Genomic DNA, 27,716 nt, shown 5'->3' with positions numbered 1-27,716 from the left:
TAGACAGAAAATGCCATCTACATCCAGAAAAAGAACTAAGAAGACTGAATGTAAATCAACACATGTTATGTTCACTTCTTTTTTCTGTTTTTTGTTTTGTTTTTTTTCTTTATCTCTCCCATGGTTATTCCCTTTTTGCTCTGATTTTCTCTTCCAAAATGATTCTGAAAGCAATGTGTGTTAAAAATAACTTTAAAAAAAGAAAAAGAAAAAATAAATAAATGGATGCTGCTCCAAATCACTAATAAGAAAAGAAATATCAATTGAAATAAATGACATTTAGTCATCCTTAAAAAATAGCTGTTCAAGAGCTCATCACTTCAGTCACTGCTGTGGGAAGAGATTTTTGAGTAAGTAGGCCTCGGATGACTATTTCTGTTCCTTTCAACTACTATTCCTATTTCTTTTTTTTTTTTTTCCTTTCACAGCAAAATTTCTCTCTGAGAAAAGTTAGTAAACATAACAAAAGAGATGAAAAAGTCAGTATTATAGGAGCTGAAAATGTACACATTCTTTTTGATAGAGTTGTAAATTTGTTTGACCATTATAGAAAACAATTTATAATTAGGCTACAACATGACTAATAAATCCATATTCTTTGAACCAGAAATATCACTGTTAGACATATTATGAAAGGAAGTCAAATACAGAAATAAAAATATGAATAGCAACACTTTCTGTGGTTACAAAGAACTAGAAACAAATAAATGTTCATTGTACGGGAATGACTAAACAAATTGTGGTACACAAATGTAATGAAATATTAATGTATCTTAAGAAATGTAAATATGAAGAATTCAAAGAATAATATTAAGGGAAGAATGGGAACTGATTTAGACTGAAGTAAGCAGAATCAGGAAAACAATATATATCCTGTCTACAATAATGTAAATAGAAGGAATAAAAAAAAAATTGTATAGTATATAATGATCCCCAGAGAAGAGCTAGAAAAAAATGCAGCTCTTTCCTTTCTTTAAATATGTGGGATCTATGGGTGTAGAACAGTTTATATTGTCAGACTTGCTTAATTAACATGTTGGTTAGTTTTTCTCACCTAACTTTTTCCTCCTTTTTCATTCCTTGTTATAGTATAGTTCACTAAGTAAGGAGAAAGGAATCTACCCAGCAATGTAAGTGACAAAAATATAATTATTTGTGTATATATACATTAAAATATATATGTATATATATATATTTTTAAATTCTACCCAATATGTCAATGATGTCCACATTTTTTCTTTGATTTCCAGAAGCCTAAGCATTTAAGTACATAATTCACAGCATAATCACACAAATGCTTCTACAATGTTTTGAATCTATTCTCTAGTCCCTATATATTTGCATATTATGTATTATCTACCCAGTTAAATTAGAAATTTCTATAAGGCAAGAAGAAATTTCTATAAGGCAAGGAGGAGTTAGTGTTTCCTATAGAAACTGAATATAAGATTTTATATATATATACATATATATATGCATTCAAAAGGCATTTAGTAGATGTTTTTCTAAATAGATGAGTAAATATTTGGAGAGACCTTTTAGTAAAAGGCACACTTTAATTAAAAAAAAAAAAACCTTTTCTCTCACCAAAAAAGACCTGAAATTTTTTCTATCATATATGTGTCAAAAATCCCTGCATACAACAGAAAAAGACAATTTTTTGAGGTTAGAAAAGAAGCATCTGTCAGATGTACATATTATAGGAACAGAGAATAACAGAGAAGATGACAAACTTGAAATTTTCTCCCTTTTCTGAAGATAGCCAATTGGCTGAAGTAAGGAGATACTAATGTTTCCACATGCACAGAAGATAAACATGAGCTTTTTTAAACAGACAAGTCACAGCTCAGAAATTTTTCAGTTTTTCTCATTGAAAAATCAATACCCATCAGCAGTTTGAAATTAAAGGAAAGATTAGGCCCCAGTTTTATACATGCCTTATTGTATTCCAAAAGCTTTCTACTCAGTCAGATAAATCTTCTTTAAGAGGATTAGGAAAGTTTCATTATCTTTATCTAACCTGAACTAACACTAACTCTGAAAAATTAATCTATAGACTGGACAAAAGCCTATAGCTGTTGTGAAGAAACAGTGCTCTCAAGTTCCTTTCTAATTGAGCAGTGGGGTCTCTTTGCTTCCAACCACTAGAAATCCAATTGGTTTCCAATGAAAGAATAAGTCACCCTTTGTCAGCCAAGAGAACCTACAATCTAGTCTCCTTGGGTCTCCTTCCTCTAACCTCTCAACAGTAATATGGAAAAGGTGACAGGTTGGTCTGAAAAAGGTTCCCAGTGGCCTTCCTTATCTTGCCTTTTATAAGTACTTCGGTACTTTGACACAGTACCTCAAATATGCTCAGGTTATAAGGATCCATTGGGTTGAACCCAGGAGACTGTGAACAGTGAACATTTAAAAAAAAAATCCATCATTATCTATTTACCTTTCTTGTGAGCTAGGCTCTGGCCCAAATGCTCCATATTCCATAGGGAAATACCTTTTCTCCCAACTCAAATATTTCTTGAACAGGGCAAGAAAGAACATTCACTTACGCTCCACAAGTGGCCCATATTTTAGCCCATATTTACTTTGACACACTCATATGATCTGTCTTATTTCCTAAAAAGTGGTAACCTTGTTCCATTTGAACTTGTTCCTGTATGGTGCCTGACACTTCTTTTTATTCCAGTGCCACATTTCCTGAATTTGAAGATAATTTTGTTGTCAAGACCACTGAGGTGTCATTGACACATCACTTCCAATTCTGAGACTTTTCAGTTTCTCTGGAACACAGCCCAGGTGGCAGGTAGGGCGGTGAAAACTCAGACAACCTTGTTTTTATATTCTCCAAAAACTTTCAAGAAACTCTGGAACTTATTTCAGCTAGCTGTCCTTACCAAGTACTTCTCCCATTTTCTAAGGGAGTACATTAAGTACCATCGGTTTATAGACAGGCAGTCCTGCTTTCCATGAGGGTCTAGTCCCATTTTTTTTCATGACATAAAATTGACCCATGTTCTTAAAGCTTTGGCACTTAAATTTTAATAGGTCTTGCCAAGTTTCAAAGACTTAAAGAATCAAAGAAATGAATTATATTTCTTATTTTATATGGATCAACTTAGCTATTGTTGGAGAAAGTCATCACCAGAAGTTGAGCTCAAGATAACAATATTTTTGACCAGATCAACTTATGAAGGATCATCTATTAAGGCAGAAAGGTCTATAGTGGGAAAAATACCCATACTGCTGAAATCACATCTTTTTTCCCTTAGGAGAGAGGAAAATAATCTAGTAACACTAAATAAATAAGTTTATCATGGTATTTTTTCTAGTCTGGGTTTATGAAGAGAATGTATGAAAGCAGAGTTTTAAGCTGTTGCTAAACAATGTTTTAGGGTCTGCGGAAAGATAAGTACTAAAAAGAATATATTGGAATGATTCAGTAAGAAAAATAAGCACACATCAAAAGAAATATTGTAAAGATTCACTGAAATGTATCATCAAACAGGAAGGATCAAAGTATCATAGATTAGAATCTGAAGGGACCTTAAGAGGCTACTGAGTCAGCCTCCCTCTTTTTTACACATGAGATAACTGAGGCACAGAAAGATTGACTGATTTTCCCAGAGTCATAAAAGTCTAAGGGGGAAATTTATACATAAGTCTTCCATATTCTAGGCATAATTAGGAACTTGGAAACCAAAACAGCCAACTAATTATCAAGGCACAAAATCATTAGGAGATTTTGGAATCAATCAGGAGCTTAAGACACAAAAATACTGAAATACACACACACACACACACACACACACACACACACACACACACATATATATATAATATGATTTGTGGAAAAAAAAAACCTAAATTAAAAAAAAAGATTAATTTTTTCTGGATGTAGTCTTCCTTTTGTCCAGTTTTCAAACATCATATTCACAATTTCTCTTGCCAACAAGTATTTAACATTGTGATCTGACACAAGATTACTGTGAGGGTACTTCTTCATCACTATTGTTTTTACAAAGGCACTCAAATTTGAAAGTGGATATATGTGTTTATCACATTTCAGGAGGCAGTTAGATGGCTCAGTACATAGAGTATTGGGCCTAGAATCAGGATTTGAATTCAAATCTGGCCTCAGATAATATTTATGGGACACTGGGCAAGTCACTTAACTCTGCTTTAATCCACTGGAAAAGGAAATGGTAAATCACTCCAGTATCTTTGTCATAAAAACCCCATGCAGTAAGGAAGAATCATACATGACTGAATGTCTGAACAAGAACAATTATATTACTTAAAATTAATTTAGCTTTATGAAAAAGGGAATGGTTGGATATGGATTCATTAATTTCTTTTCTTCTTAGATCCTAAATTGATCTCAAGGATAGACCAGAAAGTAGTTAAAACTGATATCTGTTATAGGGTTAGACTTTTTCTGGAGAGTGGAAGAAAATCTTTTGATGAATTCTGGTAGCTAGTGGATCTACTATATATGAAGTGGTACCATAAGCAAAAGGACATTATATATACCCTTGATTAATCTAGATTATTTGTACTTTTGAATATACCACATCACAGTAATTTCTTGAAAGTGAAGAGCATATTTGTCTTTAATATGTATTTCCAAGAACATAACAAAGTCATCCACACATTGAGAACTTAAATAACATTTGCCAATGACCTGGTTTAGGAGATTATAAGGATGGAAAATATGAATAGACAAATTGACAGCCTTCTGATTTGACACCAAGGCAAAAGTAGGACCAAAAAGAAATATTTGACTCAGGGTCACTTGATGAGGGGGAAGCTAGGAATACTAGACTAAGGTTTTAAGACTTGGATTTTCTAGATATTCATAGAGAATTTTTTTTTCTTTATACAAATAGTAAGAGATACCAATCTCCCCCACCCCAAGTATCAGCTATGATAGCCAAGAACCTATATAACAGTCTTTGGACAATGATAAAACTTACCTTGTACTATGAGATGGACCCTAGAGGTTTTCGGATGATTGTCTGTCTGTACAGAGCAGGTGTATGGGCCTTCATCATATACATCCACATCTTGGATCATGATGCTGTACTGGGTTTTTGTGTTGGCCACGATGACCACACGGGGGTCTATGGACCACTTGTCATTTCCAGCATAGAGAATCGTGCTGCGGTTTAGCCAGGCTACCCTTGTAACCCGGGCATCTACAGTACACCTGATAATGGAAAGAGAGACACAGAGAGAAGGACAGCAAGAGCGAGAGCAAAAGTGAGAGAGAGAGGGAGAGAGAGAGAGAGAGAAAGAGAGAGAGAGAGAGAGAGAGAGATTAGCATCAGAATCATTGGTTCAGAAAGAGTAATTTTAATTTAAGAATATAATCACTTCTGGATTATGCTTACTAATAGAGGGATATGTTACCATGGATTTCCCAAAATGGTAGATTTTTTTAAAGACTCCATGCAGTTTATACAGCATTTTGTTTTGTCCAGTTCACCTTTGTTTCCTATCCCCCTCTCAGCTGATGTTGCAATTAGTTTGCAGCTTCTGAGCATCTGATGTTACTCAATGGTCAACCAAACTATGCTAGCCATGCTTGGAACTCAGGACCTTGACTTGAAATCCAGATTAAATCTATTTTGCTTCAAACCTGCTCAATGCTAATCAATTCTCCATCTTGTCTAATCTCCCCCAAATATTAAAACAGTCATAATCATCACTCACAAGATATTATGAAGAAATAAAAGAAATATATTCATGGTAACAGATCCTAAACTTCTAGAAATGGATTCAAATTAAGCTCTTTTAAATCTAAGATGAAAGGCACCATGGCACAATAGCTAGAATAATAGACAGGGAATTAAGAAATGGCTTCAAACCTTGTCTTTGACATTGCTAATAAGTAGCAGACTTGAGATTCAAATATGGATACTGATTTTATATACCACAGTTTTTTTCATTATATAGCTTGATTATACATATAAATATTCAATCTATAATATAATGTTAAAATAGATAATAATAAAAGAAGAAACTAGTATATTTCACTTTAAAAGTTCTGCCATTTTGGGTAAAACAAAACAAAAGAATCATGGCAGCTATTTAAGTGTTCAGGATAGGTAAGAGTAGAAGAATTATGGACAATTGTGGCAAATTATTCCATCTTCCTACTCCTATCCTTAAGATATCATATACTTTCATGTTTCAATATCAATTGAAAGTGAAGGTAATTTCTACTTATTCTCTTATCCTACTCAAGTTTGTAAACACAAATAACATTCATTTTCTATTTAGCTTATTCCTTCAAAGAGGAACAGTCAGAAGAAGTTACAAGTAAACATTTTTATTACCAACTACTTCAAGGCTGGTCTGAGACAAAACTGTGAAGTGGGAGGATTTTTTTTGAGTGACTCCTTTTTCTTTACACTTTTATCCTTCTATCCATGTACTATTCATCTCTTTCTAATGCAGCTTCACTAAGAGTATATTGATAAATGATTAATAGCTGAGGTGGGGCATGCATTACATATATGGCACAAATTAACATTTAATCTGTGTTATTAATATTTTCCTATAACATCTTAATCTAGAAATCACCACCAACAACAAATCAAGTACAAACTTGTAGCCTTTGTATATTTCTGAGATATAAATGTTTGCAAGGTTTTTTTAATTTTATTTTTACTTTCAGTTCTAAATCCTTTCTACACAGTCCTTGCCATGCTGAGAAGACAAAAAAATATATATTTATTATACATAGGAAGTCATGCAAAACATATTTCTCTATTAGCTATATTCCACCCAAAACTCCAAGAAAAATGTATGTTTCAATTCATTCTCTGAATCTATCAATTCTAGAGGTGGATATCATTTACATTGTAGTCCTTTGGAATTTATGATAAATCATTATATTGATCAGCATTATTAAGTTTTCATAGTTGATTATCCTTACAATATTGCTATAACTGTTAGATTGTTTTCCTGGTTCTGCTTATTTTACTTTGCACCAATTCATGTAAGGTCTTTCCAGGTTTTTCTGAAACCTTCCCTTCATAATTTCTAACAGTACAATAGTATTCCATCATATTTGTTTACTATAACTTATTATACCATTCCCTGACTTGTAGATATCTCCTTACTTTTCAATTTTTGCCATCACAAAAAAGAATTGTTATATTTTTGCAATATAAATCCTTATCCTTTATCTCCTTAGTAGCAGTATTGCCAGGTAAATGGCATGTACATTTTTTATAGATCTTTGGGCATAGTGCCAATTTTCCTGCAGAATGGTCAGACTGTGCATTAGTGTAGTCATTTTTCCTATATCTCCTCCAGCATATGTCATTTTAGTCTTTTTCTACCATTTTAGTCAATTTGACAGGTGTATAAGTCTTACTTCAGAACTATTTTTTATATGACTATCAATAGTTTTGATTTCTTCCTCTGACATATTCTTAGATCATTTTTAAATAGAATGTTTTCTATTTTTATACATTTGACTCATTCATCCATATATTTGAGAAATGAGACCTTTATGAATGAAATTTGCTATAATCTCCCCCCTCTCCCCAGTTTTCTCCTTTCTTCTAATTTTGTCTGTACTGGTTTATTTGTGCAAAAGTTTTTAATTTTATATAAATGCATCTTACCCATCTTAACTTTTCTGAACCAACCTATTATTTGGTCATTAATTCTTCCCCTATCCAGACATCTGGCATCTACTCAGTGAACTGGAATCTCTAGGTTTATCAAATTCTAGGTTACTGTACTTATTTACTTCTATACAAAATCTACCTAATCTATTCCATTGATAAATCATTCTATTTCTTATCCAGCATCAATTTATTTTCATAATTACTGCTTGGAATTATGGTTTGAGATCTGGTTCTGTTAGACTTACTCATTTCTTCACTTAAAAAAAAATTGATTCCTTTGATCTGTTCCTCCAGATGAATTTTTATTATTTTTTATCACTAGCTATAAAGAAAATTTTGGTAGATTCATTGGTATGACACTGAATAAATTATTTCAAGCAACATTGCCTTTCCTTTCATCTTATTGGCTCAGTCTACACATGAACAATTGTATTTCTCTGATTAAAATGCTCCAGCTCTCCCAGCTTCCTTCTAAAACTATATGAAACTAAGCCTCTGAACAGAGTCTGATGGAAACCAATTTCCAACTCAATAATGATTAGGAAAACTTCAAGAAGGTCAGTCTCACTGGGTGAGGCACAAGGGTGTTCACTAGCTAATATGGAGTCTGGGAAGGCCAGTGAGAAGGTCTTAATCAGCAGATCAGCAACTGAGACCTTCTGTCCTGATGATAGGCAATAGAAGAGCAGACCAGTGAGACAGCTTCCAGTCACAGCTCAGCAAGTAAATTTTGGAAAATCGGGGTGTTTCTTGTACTGGGCAAGCAAAGATACCCTCTACAAGTACAAGGGGCCCCTGTGCTCAAAGTCAAGGCTCAGAGCAGCACAGGAAGCTTGGGACAGCACCCTTTTTATCTCAGAAGCAGACCTTGACCATAAAAGTAAAAAAAAAAAAAAAAAAAAAAAAGAAAAGAGGAAATATCAAAAGAAAAGGAAAGAAAATGAGCAAGAAATGGAAAGGAACCTTGAACATAGAAAGGTGACAGGGCAGACCAAAATACAACTCAGATGAGGACAACATAGACAAAATCTCAAGGAGTAATATGAATTGGTCTCAAGCTCAAAGTGGATTCTTGGAAATGCTCATAAAAGACTAAAAGGCAAATAAGAGAGATAGAAGAAAAATGAAAAAAGAAATGAGAAGTATGCAAGGGAGATTCAACAGTTTGGAAGAGGAAGGCAATTCCTTAAAAAATATAATAGGCCAATGCAAAAAAAAAAAAAATCCACTGAAGAAAACAATACCTTAAAAAGTAGAATTAATCAATGGAAAACGAGATACAAAAGCTAACTGAAGAAAATCAAATGTTAAAAACTAGAACAGGGCAAATGGAAGCTATGACTCAAAGGAAAAGATAGTGATAAATGTTGGAGGAGATGTGGAAAAACTGGGACATCAACACATTGTTGATGGAGTTGTGAAAGGATCCAACCATTCTGGAGAACAATTTGGAACTATGCCCAAATGGCTATCAAATTTATATCCTTTGACCCAGAAATGCCATTACTGCATCTGTATCCCAAAGAAATCTAAAAAAGGGAAATGCAAAAAATATTTCTAGCAGCTCTTTTTGTGGTAGTAAAGAATTGGAAAATGAATAGATGCCCATCAATTGGGGAATGGCTGTATAAGTTGTGGTATATGAAGGTAATAGAATATTATTGTTCTATTAAAAAAAAAAAAAAAAAAAAAAAAAAAAAAAAAAAGATGAACAAGCTGATTTTAGAAAGGCCCGGAAAGATTTACATGATGCTGAGTGAAACAAGCAGAAGCAGGAATACACTGTACACAACAGCAAGAATGTTCAATGATCAAATATGAAAAACTTGGTTCTTCTCAGTAGGTCAGTGATCCAAAGCAATCCCAATAGACTTTGGACAGAAAATGCCATCTGCATCCAGAAAAGACCTAAGGAGACTGAATATAAATCAATATAAACTGTGTTCACTTCTGTTTTCTGCCTTTTTTTCCCTCTCCCATGGTTTTTCCCTTTTCCTCTGATTTTTCTCTGCCAACATGATTCATAAAGCAATGTGTATTAAAAACAAAGAAACAAACAAAAAACAACAAAAGAAAGAAAAAGTATTTTTCTGATTACTTAGCTCTAGTAGAGTATTTTATAATGGTGTTCATATAGTTACTATGTGTGTCTTGGCAGGTGGATTCCCAAAGATTTTATATTATCTGCAATTATTTTAAATAGAATTTCTCTTTCTGCCTTTCTCCTTGCATTTGTTGATACTATATATAATAATTTCTATGGGGTTATTTTATAACCTGCAATTCACTGTTTTGACAAATGTTTTAGTTGACTCCCTAAGGTTCTCTAAGTATACCATCAAATCATCTGTAAAGTGTTAGTTTTATTATCTCATTCCTATGTTTTTTTTCTCTTTTCATTTCTTTTTCTTGACTTATTGTTGTAGCTAATATTTTTAGTAAAACAATGAATACTAACAGGGATAAGAGACATCTTTGTATCATCCCTGATCTTAATGGGAAGCCTTCTAGTTTATCTAAATGATTATAGATAATGTTTTACTTTTAGAGAAATATTTCTTATCATTTTAAGAACTACTCCATTTATTCTTTGCTTCCTATTGTTTTTAATTGGAATGGAGGGTGTATTTTATCAAAAGCTTTTTCTGCATATATTTATATAAACAGAATTGGTAATTTTATTTGTTATTGTTATGGTTAATTGTATTTTTGATTTCCTAAAACTGCACTAGTCCTGCATTCCTGGAACAGAACCAAGTTGTTCATAGTGCATAATATTTTGAAATATTGCTATAATTTCTTTGCTAGTATTCTATTAAAAATTTCTTTGTATTACTATTCATCAAGAAGATTTGTCTCTATTTTTCTTATTCTATATTTTGCTCTTTCTGGTTAAAGTATCAAAATCACATTTATGGCAATGAGAGAATTTGGTAGGCTTCTTAATTACCTAGTTTTCCCTGAATAGTTAAAAAATGCTGAAATTAATTATTTTTCAAATGTGTGGCAGAATTTGCTTATAAATACATTCAATGTTAGTTCCATACCCCTCTCTAATTTCAGGAACTTATTGCTCCTTTCTCTCTCTCTCTCTCTCCTCTCTCTCCCCTTCTCTTTCTCTGTCTCTTTTCTTCTTTTTTGTTGGAGAGGGGGAGTAGGATAATTTAAATATTCTATTTTCTGTTAATCTGAGCAATTTGTATATTTTTGGTCAATATTCATCTGTTTTATTTACATTGTCATTTTTATTGGTACATAATTGAACAAAATAGCTTCTAATTGTTTTAATTTCATCTTCATCAATTGTTCATTCAGCCTTTTAATTTTTGAGACTGTTATTTGATTTTCTTCTTTCTTTAGAAAAATCAAATTAGCCAATAGTTTATCTATTCTTTTCTCCACAAAATTAGTTTTTTAAAGTTTTTTAAAACTTTTAATTTTATTAATCTCTCCTTTGATTTTCAGGATTTATATATTGATGTTTAATGAAAGGTTGTTAAATTGCTCTCTTAAAGGTTTTTTTTTTTAATTTTATATCCATATATTTCATTGTTTTTAATTCTTTTGCACTTAAGGATATTTTATTTTTTCCAATTATGTGTAAAGATGGTTTTTAACATTAATTTTTGTTAAGATTTTGAGTTTTTTCTCTTATATCCCTTCCCTTCTCTTCCCCAGGACATCAAGCAGTCTGACGTAGGTTATACAGATACAATCCTGTTAAGCATATTTTCGCATGAGTCATGTTGTAAAGGAAGAATTAGAACAAAAAGATAAAACCACAAGAACAAAAACAAAGTGAAAATAGTATTCTTCGATCTGCATACATATTCTACAATATTGTCTCTGGATATGGATAGCATTTTAGTCATCAGTCTTTTGGACTTTTTTGCTAAGAAGGGCTTTATTGCTGAGAAGGGCTAAATTTATCAGACTGATCATAGTACAATGTTCCTAATACTGTATACAATGTTCTCCTGGTTCTACTCACTTTATTCAGCATCAGTTCATATAAATCTTTCCAGATTTTTCTGAAATCTGCCTGCTTATCATTTCTTATAGAACAACAGTATTCCAGTATGTTCATATGCTACAACTTGTTCTGCTCTTCCCCAACTGATGGGCATCCCCACAATTCCTAAATCTTTGCTACCACAAAAAGAGTTTTATAAATACTTCTGTAAATATGTTTTTCCCTCTGTTCTCTCTCTCTCTTGACATAAATGTTTGAAATATAAAATTCCCTTAAACATTTCTTTGGCTCTATCCTACAAATTATAGTATATTATTTCATCATTGTTATTATCTTTAATGAAACTACTGCATCTATGATTTATTCTTTGACCTCATTCTTTAGTTTTAGATTATTTAGTTTCTAATTAATTTTTATTCTATGATTCAGAAGTCATTTACTGAATGTAATTTTCATTGCATTAATGATCCAAAAAGTGTACATTTAACATTTGTGCTTTTTCTATATTTATATCTCTAGTTCCATGGGCAATTTGTGTGTGTGTATGTGTGTGTGTGTGTATGTGTGTGTGTGTGTGTGTGTGTGTGTGCATGTGTGTGTGTGAAGGTGCCACATATACCTGTGAATAAAATATACCCTATTCTGTTCACATTTGATATCCCCCAGATATCTATTATATCAAACTTTTCTAAAATTCTATTCTTCTTAACTTTTTTCTTGTTTATTTTATGATTAGATGTATTTAAGTCTGAGAAGAACAAATTGAGATGTCCTACTAGTATAATTTTACTATCTATTTCCTTCTTTAATTCATTTAATTTTTCCTTTAAGAATTGGGATACTATGCCATTTAGTGTATATATTTCAATATTGATATTAATTCATTGTCTGTGCTATTGTTTTTTAACAAAATGTTGTTTCCCTTCATTATCTCTTTTAATTACTTACATTTCTATTTTTGCTTTGTCTGAGATCAATCACTACTTCCATCTTTTTCATTTCAGCTAAAGCATAATAGCTTCTATTCCAGCTCCTTATTTTAAAATATGTGTTTATCTGTTTCAGGTATGCCTCTTGTAATCAATATATTATTAGATTTAGCTTTCTAATACATTCTGTTAACCTCTATATTATGACTTCATCCCATTCAGAATTATGATTGTTACTTACTTCACTTCATTCTATTTTATTCTACCTATCCTTCTCTTTTTTTTAAACTTATCTACTCCTCAAAAGTCTGTTCTGTTTCTGGCCATTGCTTTCTTTAATCTATCTTTCTTTTTATTATGTCCTCCTTTGCTTTAATCTCTCTGCCTATTTTTCTATTGGATAAGATGAATTTCTATGCCAAAGTGTTCATGAAAATATTCTTCCCTCTTTGAACCAGTTTAGATGAGAGTGAGATTCAAGAATTCCTGACCCATTTCATTTTCCCTTCCCTTTCCCTTTAAAAACTCTTCTTGAATTTTATGTGTCATTTTTATGTGACATTTATGTGACATTATTTCCCCCTATACTTTTCTCCTTTTTTTCTTCTCCCAGTGCATCCCGTTCTCATCCCACTTCCACTTTTTTTTTTTTCCTCCAACATACCAACAAAATAGGCTCACACATATCCTCCCTACATATGCAGACTCTAACAGCTTCACAAGCTTTTAGATGTTGCATGTATCATCTTCTTATTTAGGAATACAAAAAAGTTTAATCTTAAAAAATTTCTTAGGATTTCTCACTCAAGTGTTTATCTTTTTATCCTACTCTTGATCCAGATATTATATTTGAATATTAAGATTTCTCTTCAACTCTGATCTTTTCATCAGGAATTCTTAAAAGTCTTATATTTCATTAAATATCCTCCCCCTCCCTAAAGAATTATACTTCATTTTGTGGGGTAGGTTATTCTTGGTTGTAATCCTAGTTCCTTTCTTTCCAGAATATCATTTTTCCAAGTTCCATACTTCTTTTAGTGGTAGCTGCTAAATCTTGTGTGATCCTTACAGTGACTTCATGTTACCTGAATTATTTCCTTCTGGCTGCTTGCAATTTTTTCTCATTGACTTGGAAGCATTGAAATTTGGCTAAAATGTTCAATGAGTTTTCATTTTGGGATTTCTTTCCAGAGGATCAGCAGATTTTTTTCAGTTTCTTGTTTTCCTTATGGTTCTAAAAGTTTGGGGCAATTTTTTTGTTTATAATATCTTGAATATTATGTCCAGGTTATTTGACTATGACTTCCAGATAGTAAATAATTCTTAAATTATCTTCCTTTGATCTTTTTTCCAGGTTATTTTCAAGTGTTTTTCCTATGTAATGTTTTACATTTTCTTTTATTTTTTCCCAAATCTTTGGATTGTATTTTATTGCTTCTTGCTATTGCATGGGGTCACTTGGCTTCCACTTGACCAATCCTAAATTTTAGTGAGTTTCTTCATTGAGCTTTTGCAGATATTTTACTATTTCAATATTTTAATGTCTCTTTTATTATATGCTATTCATAATGTTTTCTTATTGATCTCCTTTTCTCCCCAAGTTTTCCTCTAGTATTTTTATTTTTTAAAATCTTTTTTGCACTTTTAAAATTTTATTTTTTCAACTCTTCTAAGAATTCTTATTGGACTTGAGATAAGATGACACTTTTTATTGAGCTTTTGCTTGTAAGTGTTTTAAAGTTATTCTTGTCCTCTGAGTTGTACCTTAAGTTTTCTTGTCACCAAAATATATTTTTTTAAAGTCAGGTTTCTATTGTTGTTATTATTTTTACAATTATTCCCTAACTTTGGACTTTATCTTAGAGGTAAGTTCTGCTCACTTTTCAGAGTAAGGGTGCGATGCTTGCCCTAATCTTCTAACTTGTATGACCTTCTGCTTTCATAGATAACTCTGAGTACAGTAAATTTCAGGGCTTCCAGGGTGGTGTGAGATGAGCAGAATTCTTTTTTTTTTCCCCCCCTTCTGGTCTGTATTAGTCCTTATCTAGGTAGAGTCATTTTTCTCTTGAGACTGGAACTACTTCTGTATATCCTAGAATTTTGAACTGGGACTAAATAATAAGAAAATTATTAAATGATGTCCAGACCTACACCTAGTGCTAGGATATGAATCCTCTATAATCTTTTCTAACCAGACATTTACAGCTCTTAAAATCCTTGGGTGTTGGCTATTTCAATTATTGCTCAAATTTGATAGATTTTTAAAAGTAGTTTAGAGAAATACTTTGGAAGAACTCAGAAGAAATGCTCATTTGAACCTGCAATCTTGGCTCTGCCCCCACAATGATAAACTATCTTATGGTTCAAGTTCTTACACCACTGTACTCCTGAATGATACTATAGTCTCTTTCCTTATTAAAACCCCTTTCAGAAAAGGATCAAATACCTAGGGGTAAGGGTGATATAGTTCCTCTCCCTGGGGTATTTTTATTTTAATAGAGAGTAAAGCTCTAATTTAGATAATTAAATAGTATTAAGAATAAGAAAAAAATTGAGTGGGAGAAAAAAATTGGTCAGAATAAGAGGTCTTCTTGGGAACCCTGAAAGCATATTACTTAGTGAATACTGAGGGGAGTAAAAATAATATTGGTTTTAGAGTCACAAAATTTAGGTTTAAGTACTGAATATTCCACTCATTAGCTACATAATCTTAGGTAAATCATTCAATATAACTGAGCCTCAGTATTTTCACTTGTAAAAAGGGACTGATAATACCTGCCTTTATCTAACAGGTTTATTTTAATAATAAAATGAAGTCATAAATATTAAAGTGTTACGCAATCTATAAACATTATATATAAATGAAAATTCTTTTTATTATCTGAAATAACATCAGAAACAATAACATTAAGGCCAAAAAAAAAACATTATTAAGAATGATAATGATAATAATGCAAATTTTAGAAGAGACACTTGACCAAAAAAATAATTGGATGGAACAAAGAATTTCTCTTAGTTCTTAACATGTTACTGATAAAGGAACAACTAAAAACTGGCATTTTTTGGTTTGTGATCAGAATTTTGTTTCATGGTACAAAAAACTTTAAGAAAAAGATGTGGTTAGTGATTTTTTTGTCTTTCTCCATCATTGTGGGGGCCCTCGGCTTGGCAGTGTAATAACAGGAAATAAAAAGTTTAAGGAAGATTTAAAAACTAAGTTTAAGTGGTCTTTTAAATCTAGCTTTGGTCCCTGGTATTTAAGGTCTTACCTTGAACCTTCATTGACAAAAAAAGGTGGGGTTGAAGCTCAATCAGGAGCTACTGGGGAAGTTGGAGCTTAATGATACTTTACTAATTGATCAGATTCTCAGGGATAATTTTTTTTTAATTGTTTAAATCTCTATTTTTTTTCTCTTTCATTGAGCTTGTAGATAGTGACATTCATGAATAATTCTGAAAATAGTTGTGATTTTAAAGCCCCTTGGCTTTAAATCAGTGGATAGAAAGTATATGGAGACTTAGTAGAAGTAAAATCTTTGAACAATTATGGACTTCTAACAATGAGATGGGCTGCCTTGGGAGTTTACCAGTTCCCTCTTAGCATAAGTCTTCAGAGAGAAAGTTAACACCACTTCTAAAAGTTGCTAGAAAAGGGATTCATTGTTTGGAGAGGATATTTGATTGGATGACCATGCATCTTTAGACTTCAGTTTCTTCATATAAAAAGTAAGAGTCAGGTGTGGTAGTTCATGCCTGTAATCTCTGCTACTTAGGACATAAAATTGGCAGCAAATTTGAGAGCAACAATTGTTATTTCAGGAGTGGGAGATAGGGAGCAGGGAACAATTGGGATTAAGTGATTTGTCCAGGTTCACATAGCCACTATTTAAAGCAAGATATGAACACAGAACCTCCTTATTCTACAGCTAGTGCCCTATTCATAATACCACTTAGCTGAGCCTGAGTGTAAGTTCTTTTTTTCTTTTAATTGTATTTATTTATTTAAAACTTAAAAACAAAATAGAAAAGAGAAACAAAACAGAAAAAGAATGAAATTTGCCATGTGCACATCAGAATATGAGGGGATTCGAAATATGTAACAATAAATTTCCATTTCAAGAAAGCATATATACTGATATAATGCTTTTTTGTTCAGAACTGTCCCACCTTTCTTTTGCTTCCTCGTGGGTTTTCTTTTGTTCTCTGTTGTGCACTTTTTACTTTATTTTTTCCCCTTTCTTTCCTTCCCTCTATGTCCCCCAAGCAGGCCACTATTAATCACAAATATATTTATGTATACATAAATGCATACATACTTATAAAACAATATTAATATGGCTGACATATAATGTAGATTTCTCTTTTGATAGAGAATGAACAGTTGTGAGGAACAAACAGAACATTAAAATTTCTGAGCTGACTGGGCTTGCAAAGGACTGAAAGAAGTGGGGATAAAGGAAAGAGAGAAGGACGAAGGACAAAGGACAAAGAAAGTAAACAGAAGAAAAAGAGGAAATGATTGTGGGAACATAGGAGGAAAGAGAAAAGGATGGAAAAGAAGGAGGAAGGGAAGAAAGAAAAGGGAGAAGGGAAAAAAATGATGTCATGGGTATATTTAAGGAAGCCTATGCAAAAAAAAAAAGAATCTGTATTTTTACAAATCTCTAACTAAAAAGAACTAAAACTAATAAAAATAAAACATAATTGTGAGAAGATATACATAGACTTAACCAGACTATCACCATGACACAGAAAAGAAGTTTAAAACTTTCAGCCTAGATGATCTTTAGGGTCCATTTTGGCTACAAATCCAGTGATCCTAAGTGTTCTAGAATTCTATCTGCAAAGGAAGAGCAGAACAAGATTGAAATTTTTCCTTTATCACCATTCAAATTAAAATAACTTGTTTTATTATCATTCATCCTTATTCATTTTATTTGGTTATTGTTTTTTGCTGATGTTCATTTTAATAAGAAAAGAAAAATATACCCTTAGGTGGAAATAAAAATATTGGGAAGTAATAAATGCATTTTTAGATTGAAGAATCAGCCCCACCTCCTACCACTTCATATAGAAGGAGAATATAAAGTAAGGAAATGGCTGAGAAAAAGATTCATTTGAAAAATATGTTACAAGACCTCGAGGAAGTACTGCCTATTAAAGCGTCAATACCAATATAACCATTGTGATATTATTAGTGCAGCAAAAGCTTCAGTCCCACACCCCTCCTCTTTACACACAATGAGGCTTCTTTATGGCTTGGAGGTAACTCCAGATTCTTTGAAAGCAACGTCAGGGAAGTGTTGTTGTTCAGTCATGTTGTTGAGGTCAGGAACCAAATGTTGAAGTGTCAACCACATGTTGAGGTCTAGATTTGGGGGTACCTAAATGAAATTAGGGTTTAGTTAAGGTCTAGTGGCAGGTTTGGGGTACAGGGAGTCAAGCAGAGCTCCCCTGCAACCCCCTTGGATTGGACACAAGGATATGACGGTATTTGAGGTCTAGTAGCGGCGCTGAATCCCCAATAAAAGCATTTATTGGCCCAGAGAGCTAGATTGATAAAAGAGGTTTATTACTGAGTTTAGAAGTAGGAGATAGGTGAAGTTAGAGATAAGGAAGGCACTGGACAGAGGGTCCAATGGACAGAGGGTCCTCACATGGCGACCATGTTTGGAATCTCTGCAAAGAGGGGTTCCCAGTATGGCCCTTTTAAGTCAGAGACTTAGCTCGAGGGGCTTTGGGGTGTAGCCCCAAAGTTGGCTCAGATCCGGGTGGGGCTGGGACAGGTCCGGATCTTCTATTGGAATTCAAAGCGACCAGGATTTGTGAGTCAAAGGGTAATTTACATTAACTAGAGGGGGTTGGGAATCAAAGATTGGAATCTTTCCCACGTCAATGTCAGTCATGTCTCCATCTTGGAGTTTTCTTGAACAAGATACTGGAGTTTGCCATTTTCTGTGTCAGAGTTCATAAATGAACTCATAAAGATGAGTATTCCTCATTCCCAGCCCACTGTTTTACTCATCGTGCACCTGGCTTTCCTGTCAGCCAAGTACAAGCTCATGAAGGTCCCAGTTATATCGAAAATTCAAATCAAATGGAACAATATCTGCCTCTTTAGTTCTAGCTTAGCTAATTTCAGATAAGCACTCCACCAGAAGGTGGACTTCCAAGGGATGTATTCTTCTAGCCATAACAATTCTCTACTAAGATTATCTACTAAGGTATAAAATCATAATCTGCAATAGGCAACAGATACCCACACCAATAACATTATAGATCCTTGAAATGCTAAAAAAAAATACTGAAGGTATGCAGATGCAGTGTTTGGAAAGAACTATTAGGCATAGTTGTGATATATATATATATTTTTTAACCAAGGCAATAAGTGAGGTATATTTTTAACCAAAATAATGTCAATGAATGACAATGTATTTTGTTAGTTGGGATAACTGATATGCTATCCTTTCCTTGCACGCCAAAATCACATCACAAATAAATGTATAAAGATTTGGTAGGGAACATTGATGCTGTTGAATCTATTGGCAAAATTAAACTATATTTGAACACCATTTTATTTCAAGTCAACATGAAACCATAGCTTAAGGATTTTAAATCAAGTCAACAAATATCTATTGGGCACCTACTATGTATCACGTACTATGATCCTAAAAGGTACTTAATTTCTTATCCCCATATTTCACATATAGAAACTGAGGCAGACAGAAGTGGTGACTTGGCCAGCTACCAAGTATCTTTTTTTCACTTCAGATCTAGCTCTCTATTTACTGAGCCACTGACTGTTACTGTTACTGAGCCACATCAACTCCTTATCAACATCACAATGAAACCTATTGAACCTGACAATTCCTGACAGATTTGCATGATCCAGGAAGTATGGTATTAACCCAGTCAACAGGTGAGTTAATTTTGTTTGGTTTTTAGAAATATTAGCATGCTTACTTTTTCCTAAATTGCAGGTATGGGCATTCTGGTTAATTGGGTGTTCCTCTTATTTGACTTCCAACTAAAACTGAGTCATCACTGTGTGCAAAAAAAAAAAAAAAAAAAGATTTACAGTGTAAGAGAGAATACTTGGTTGAGGGAAGCCACACTTCAGAGAACATAAGAACTTAAAAAAATTTTGATATTGCCTCTGCTTTATATATTTACACATATACCACCAGGAGTGGAGGTGAGCCAGATGGAAATATGTTTAGATCAACTCCCAAGGTGCTCTAAATTACTCAATACTATGCTCATGGGAGGCTTTAACTACTCAGACATTTTTTGAACTATGAATATAGGTAACTACACAGTATCAAAGAGAACCTCAGATTCTATAAAGAAAAAATTTTATGATCAAGAAAGCAAAAAAAAATTCTTATTACAGTAATAATTCCATGAATCAGATTTTATTCAAACTGATGCTTACTGATAAGGAGTTGATTGAGAATATATCACTTGTAAAGCTCAGCAAGGGAAACAAGAACTATTCAACTAAGGCCCATTGAGTAATCATTTCAGTTAGGCAAAAGAATTTGATTTCCCCAAAACCAGTAGGAGGATGGCATCTGTATATGATTCTAATTTGGGAGGCATTACTAACATATGTCCAGAAAAGGAAATAATATCAATAGGCACAAAGTCACTTTCAGGGCCTTAAATAGGTGATTAAATGTGAATGAATCTAGTAGGATGGCACAAAGAGGAATGAAAGGACTCAAAACAGAAACACTGAATGGATAGAGGTCCTGGGAGTCATGGAGAAGCGGCAGAAAAAGGATGACACTGAGGTCTGATTATAATAATATGAACCCCTCCAAAAAAGGATTATGTGCCTCAGCACAGGGCAGGACAGCCTATTGCCTTACCAAGAGCTGTAAAGAACCATCCTGAAACAAAGAGAACCTCAGGTTGCTCAGTCTCCAAAAGATAGCACACCAGTACATAACTACATAATTGATGAGCTCCACCAATCCAACAGCTTACAAATGTACAATATTTCCAGTATCTTTCCTAAACTCTCTAACACATCCTTAATTTCTACATGCCTATTATGTGCTGGAATTAACAAAGAGGCAAAAAATCAATTTCTTTCCTCAAGAAGCTTACAATGTATGGATTACATTATAACACATAACATAATATTATTGTATATTTTATGTATGTGTGAATGTATAAATGTGTGTATACATAAATGCACACAAGAATACAAACATATACATATATACACACGCATATATACACACAAACAAAATATATATATATATGGAGATATATATATAAAAGTAATTTGTTTGGAAGGAAAGTGCTAGTAGTTGAGGAAGAGAGGGGAGGTGGATAAGAAAGGTCTCTTGCAAGAGGTAAGACTTGAGCCAGCACAAGAATTTCTCTTCTAAAAGAAGAACCAGGAACTTTTGCTCCTGAGCAAATAGCCAAATATGACCCACTATTGGCTTTGCTGCTTTTCTGTACTAGGTAGAGATTTCTGGGTTATTTGGAGTGCTAAAGTGAGATTCTCTATCATTTCTCATGATTGATTAAGCTATTTTCCAACTGTAAGAACCAGCAAGGCTGCTTTGAAACTTGCTCAAGCCCATCTCTTGTTGTATGAAGAGGCAAAGTTTGGCAAGTTTCTGTGATTAGAAAGTAGAAATGTTTTATATTGGGAATATGGAGTAAATAAGACATATATTTGTGAGTATGAAGGGGGATTTCCTTGTCATCTATTTGACTATGAAGTTTGATTTGTCTTTTCTGGTTGGCTTATTAAAAAAAAAAAAATAGGCAGGACCTCCTAAACTGTGATTTTGAGTGGAGGTTGAACAAAAGCACTAGTGGCAATGAAGGGATCTTGCAGGGGGCTGGGGGGGGGGGGGAGAACAAGGATAGAAAACTGGATCTGGAGTCAAGAAGATTTGAATTCTAGGCCAATTTCTTACATTTATTAGCTATGTCACTCTAACTTCATCAATTTCTTCTTTCTAAAATAAAAAGCAATAATAGCATTTATCTCCAAAGATTGTTGAAGGATCAGATTTATAAAGCACTTTGCAAATGTTAAAGTGTTATATATGTTAACTATTTTTATTCTTCTTGTCAATATCATTGAACAATTATAACATATTTTCCTGATAACCAACCTAGACCATTGTAAATCTGGACAGTCAATTTAAAATGTGGTGTTGGACTTTATAGACATAAGGAAAGTATGGCTACCTCCATGAAAGTTTTATTTAAAAGGAAAAGGCTTTAAGGCTTTCTCCAAAGACATTCTAAATCATTATCATAGAATTTAGAGCAGTAAAGACTGAGATCTAGAATAACTCTTTTAAATTAACTATGAAGAAACTGAGGACGAGCAAGATGAAATAACTTGTATAAAATCACATATCTGTTCTAGATATGTTAATCTAGCAAATTAAACATGGTTCAGAAATCCAATCATGTTACTCTGCCACTCAAAATTTTCTCATGATTACCTATCATCTACTAAGTAAAATTGAAATTCCTTAGCCTAGCATACAAAGTTATCCAAATATGGAATTTTTCTTGAACTATCTCAGAGTATTCCACAGTTTGGAACTAGCTTGGGGAAGTCTTGAATCCCAGGGCTAAGAGTTACATATAACCCTAGAGGTCACTGGGCTATCTCTACAAGGTATCATAGTCAAAGTTGTACCTAAAAAAGACTATTTAGAAAGGCATGTGGAAGATAGACTGGCAAAACTGGAATCAGGTAGACCAGTTAGGAGGTTGTCACAACAGTGTGGGATGATACTACAGGTTGGATAAAAGTCTGAACTAGACAGTAGCATTCTAAGTGGAGAGAAAGCAAAGGAATAAAGGATAACTGAAAATATAGAAGTATTGGAGACAAGAGGGGTTACTATGTATATCTTTAATATTCCCAATAAAGGAGTTGAATTTTTCCACGGAAAGAATAGTGACATGGGCTTGGGGAAATAAGAAAATTTGAAATAACTACTTTGAAGATCATGAGTAAGTTAGGAAGCTCAGCAAGGTGGATCTCTGCAATTCCTGATACTGAGAAAAAAGGCTGGTTGATATCTTACGCTTGGAAGTTCTAAACTGGAATTGATTAAATCAGTTAACTGTGTTCACAATACATATGGTACTAGTATGGAAAGTATTTGGGAGTGGATTTGGGGCTGTCCAAGGATGAAAATGGAGCAGATAAAAGCTTCCATGTCAATTAGTGTATACGTGACTGCATGTAGCATCCTCCTCCTAAAAAAGTTAGAGAAGAATAAAAGGAATGTCAGTCAATGGTGAGAATCCATGTAACATTGTATAACATGAATTTGCAATCTGGCATAGTTGTCTGGCTTCCTATGACATATAAAGTAAAAGATGAAAAAGTGTGCGGTAGAAGTACCCCAGAATTAAATGCTGAATTAGTATGAATGTCAGTAAAATAAAGAGAAGGGATTAAAGTATGGAAGAAAGTACAGTTGAACTAGTTAACTATAATTTCCCCCAAGACTGTACTTGGAATGATAGCCTACGTGATGGAAAGATGGAAGGGAATTAGCCCTTGTAGTTAGGAAAAATGAAGTATATGAAAAGGTACCCATATACATATTGTTAGTGTGATGATAGGCAATATGAGATAAGAAAAACCTCAGTAATACCTAAGTTAGAGAGAGAACGGATAGGGACTAGGAAGCCAGTGGATTACTAAGTATAAGGTTCTCATTCTGGACATAGTGATATGAAAAGATAGACTGAATCTCAAAGGGAAGAGTTTTCTGTATAATAGTAGCAGATGGAAGCCCCAAAATGTTAGTGGGAAATAAGGGATGTGGCTACCCTTTCTCCTTGCCCACTATGTCACTTCAGATAGTTAAGAAAAGGAATTACCAGCATTAGATGGGGCATCTAGGAGTGTGTTCTAGAAAGAGCAGAATTTCAATGAATTAAAAAAAAAAAAAAGATGGACAAATTTGAATTTATAAATGACTCAAAATTCCAAAGGATATAGTAAAAAGCCAGAGAATTAACAATTAGTCACAGAGGAGGGGAAATTCTAAGGTGGATAGGGAATTCAGGGAGACCAAATAGAGTAAAGTACTCTCTTCATTATCAGATGGAAACTCTGAATCACTGGAAGGGTTTTAACATTGGAGGAGGAAAGCAGAATATGGAAATTTGCTGGCCAAATTCATCAGAATTTTTGTTGACAGAGGTCCTGCTCTCCCAATACTATGATGATTAAGGATATAGTTATAGGGAGTTCAGGGTTTGGAGGAATGAAAGCAGTTAGTATCCTTGGTATGCTCTTTCCAAACTAAGGATGGGAAAGTAGGAAATTGCAGGTATCATGGCTACTAAGTTCCTGATGCCTGGGTTCCAAGATATGGAATGAATTGCCAATTATACTCAGCTCTTTGGTCTTTGTGATTTTGTGGGAAGGGAGAATATAGAAGCAGTTGGATTTTTCAAGATGTTGATGACAATCTACATGAAAGTGTGGTAAAGGTCTCTTTAATTGCCCTTAAAGGCTTTTCCAAAATGACTGTTTTTGCTCATACTATTTTGTTTTGTTTTGTTTTCTTTTCTTTTGCCTACAAATATCCTCTCTTACCTGGTGAATTGGGTACTAATTCTTTAAAGTCCAGCTAAAATGTATTTAACTTCTCCCATAAACATTTTCCTTGTAATTTTTTTTCTCTCAAATCTCACATAATATTTCTTTTTTTTTTTTTTTTTTTGATATATCAAATTCCTTATATGCATGTGTACTCAAATCTTTATCTGTAAAGACTTTCTGGATTTCAAGGTGTCTGATGAAAGGGTTATACCATTCTATCTTCCCCATCCTTTATTACAATTGTCCCCAGTCAACATTGACTAAATTGAATTGAATCTTTTGGTCATAGGTCACAGAGTAAAAGTTATCTTAGAGGCCATCTAATCCAAAAATCCTATTTTAAAGGAGAGGGAAATAAAAGCAAGAGACAGGAAGTGACTTTTCCAAAGTCCTATTGGTGGCAATTGTGCAATCAGAAGCATAATCCTATCAAGTCTTTATTAGAAGAGGACTGGAGAAAGTGGAGATTAGGTTAATACAACCCAACCCTTTCAGAATTTGTCTTTAAATTTCCAAGAAACTGAAGCTTTCTGTTTTCTACTTTAGTGCTTTCAACTAAAAGAGATTTGGAATAAAGGAAAGGAGCACTGAATTTGGAGTGAGTAATACAAAGATGCAGATACAATTGAGTGCTTGACCCTGGGCAAACAAAACATTTCCACTTCTCTGATCCTCAATTTTCTCATCTGCAAAATGAATGGGTGAGAATAGATGAACTCAAGGATCCCTTTTGGCACTAAATAATGTGATTTTATGGAAGCTAGTTTTCATCTGAAAGAAAAAAAGATACTGCTTAAATTCATCCTTAGTCAATTTAATAAGTATTTATTAAATAACTATCATGAGCTAGCCACTAATGCTAGGCAATGGGGATGCAGCACCCACACCCACACATACACACATACACAAATACACACACTGAAATAATCCTTACTTTATTCTGAGGGAGACATTTACATAAGTAAACAAAACATAAATAGATATGGAATAAATACAAAAACGATTAGAAGTTAAGGAAGGATAGCTCTAGAAATAAGAAAAGGTGTGTAGAATGTGGTGCTTATATTGAGTCGTGAAAGAAAAGAGACATTCTATGATGAAATAAGGAAGTGGTGAACTTAGGGCACAAGGAATAATCAGAGCAAAAGGAAAAAAAAAATGGAGATGGGGAATGGAAGGTAGTGTGAAGGAGAGATAAAATACTATCTTAATTGTTGAGAGCAGGAAAGGAACAATGTATAGTGAAGCTGAAAAAATAGAATGAGAACAGGTCTAAAAGCTCAACAAAGGAATTTCTATTTAATTCTAGGAGCAATATGGGAGCCACTGAAGTTTATTGAGTAGGAGAGTGACATACTCAGATTTGTGCTTAAGGAAAATCATTCTGGCTTCTGTGTGGACGATGGATTAGAATAGGAAGAAACAGGCAAGTAGGGTTTCTTAGGGAACCATTTAAATAGTCTAGGCAAGAAGTGATGAAGGCCTAAGGCTGAGATGGAAGATACATGAAGATGTCAGAAGTGTCAGATGGAAAAGGTGGTATTAATGAAATTTGGAAACTAATGGAAACTAATTGGAAAGTGAGGGAGGAAAAGGAGAATATAACAAAGTCAAAGTTATAAACTTGGGAAAAAGGAAAAATGATGGTACCCTTAAACAGAAACAGGATTATTTTGGGGGGAGAAAAGTTGGCTTGTGCAGGGCAGTGTGAAAAATGAGTATTCTTTTGGACAAGTATAATTTGAAAGATTTCCAGGTCATTGAGTTTCAAATGCACAAGAGGTCTTTTCCTAGCTCTCTCCCCCTACCTCATGAGGAGTGCTTTCTCTTAGCTTATCCTTTATTTATTCAATATCTATCTTGTATACATCTAATTATTTACATGTTGCTTCCACCATTAGAATATGACTCTTTGGGGACAGGAATTGTTCTACTTTTGTTTTTATTCCCAATGCTTATTATGGGGCTCAGTGCAAACTAAGTACTTAATAAATGCTTTTGATAGTGATTGATTAATGCAGGAATAGGGCTCAAGAGAGCTGAAAATAGAGATTTTTTTTTAAGTGACTTGCATAGATGGAATAGCAAAAACCATGAGAACTGATGAAGTGATCAACAAAGATCACAGAGAAAGGAGAGAAGATCATAAAAGACAGAACCCTGAGTAGAACCAGAAAACAAAGAGTGCCATAAAAATTAAGCAAGGAAGCACAGGAAGAGAGAATGGGGGAGGATTTCAAGGGGATTTGAGAAAAAAGGAAAGAAGATGGAGTTCATAGCAAATTATCTTAATTGTCTCAATTAAAAGGCATGGTCCTCAGATGAGAGACTAAGCAGTGTTGAGCGCTTGAAGAGTAAAGAAAGTTTGGATTATATTCTGTGGGGAACTAGACAGAGAAACAATTAATGAATAAAAGGACTGCCTTGCTGCTGTGAACATCCAGTTGATATTAAATAACATAAAGATATTAAATAACATAGATAAATTATGAGTGAGTGAGTGATGAGTGAGAGTGATTCACAAAAAGAAATGGAGTAATGGGATGGTCAGATAGAGAAAAGCTAGAATTTTTTGTCAAGAAATATTTCTGCTAACCAAGCAACTAAAAACCATTTTAATCATAATTTATTTAAGTATGGAATCTATCATATAGTGAAACTGCAGAATGATTTGGGTTTAATTCTTCGCTTCAACTTAATAACTGTGTGACTTTAGACAAGCTGAACACTGGCCAATTGGATGTTCCATAAACTTCTCAGACTTAAAATATCCAAAACAAGTATCTTTACCCCAAACCTATACTCTTCTAAACTTGTCTTTTTTTTCCCTAAAGGAGTATCTTTCAGCAACTCAGGTTTCAACTTGAGGAGTCATTCTCAAGTCTCCTCTCTTCTCCACCCTTCACATCAATCATTTAGCTAGTATTCCGAATTCTACCTTGAAAATATTGCTTACTTGCTAAATTGTCACATGCAGTGGCTTGACTCAGATTTTTCATCTGAGAGACAAAAAAGAGGGTCCAATATTTTTCATTGCATAAAAAGGTACTTGAAGAAAAATTTCACGCTTCTCCCTTTACAATTTGATCCATTTTTACATTTGGGAGTAGGAAGAAGGACACATAATATCTTTTTTTCTTCTTTCCATAGAGACCTAGACTGGGGAATGAAATGTCTCAACCTGTTTGTTATGGGAGAACAAAATCTCTCTTTGGCAGTGCCATCAGAATAGTTCATCTTTCTGAGATAGATGGCAGTGTTTCTGATAGTAGGTGACTATCTTATTGTAATGCTAGAAATACTGAGGCGAGATAGAGATTATCAAGTTTTTAATAATTTAATTTGAAAAGGAGAGATTGTGCTGGGAGCATGTTGCTCCCAGGACTGATGTCCAAAGCATCCAGCTGCTAATGTGTGCTTCCCATGAAGTATATATACATATGGCTCCAAGGTACCAGGGAGTAGACTGAGGCAGGGGCGGAGTCAGAGCACTGAGAACAAGAATGGACTATCCGGTTCTGACAGGGTGGGGGGGAGGCACCAGACATTCTGAT

At 33.6% G+C, this 27,716-nt stretch overlaps 1 protein-coding gene across 3 annotated transcripts in view; it reads right to left on the bottom strand.

The window, feature by feature from the left end:
* Positions 1–27,716, bottom strand: part of OPCML (opioid binding protein/cell adhesion molecule like) — a 1,459,533-nt gene that overhangs the window by 306,248 nt on the left and 1,125,569 nt on the right. For all 3 annotated transcript variants that reach the window (XM_031963694.1, XM_023499560.2, XM_003764418.3), the window contains one exon: positions 4,974–5,206. In XM_031963694.1, coding sequence (XP_031819554.1) covers positions 4,974–5,206 — 233 coding nt within the window. The remainder of the gene's footprint in view (positions 1–4,973; positions 5,207–27,716) is intronic.

The sequence above is a fragment of the Sarcophilus harrisii genome, chromosome 3 (genome assembly GCF_902635505.1).
Source record: "Sarcophilus harrisii chromosome 3, mSarHar1.11, whole genome shotgun sequence".
NCBI lineage: Eukaryota > Metazoa > Chordata > Mammalia > Dasyuromorphia > Dasyuridae > Sarcophilus > Sarcophilus harrisii.
Note: the sequence above shows the minus strand (reverse complement) of the source record. Positions and strands in the feature narration are given on the sequence as shown.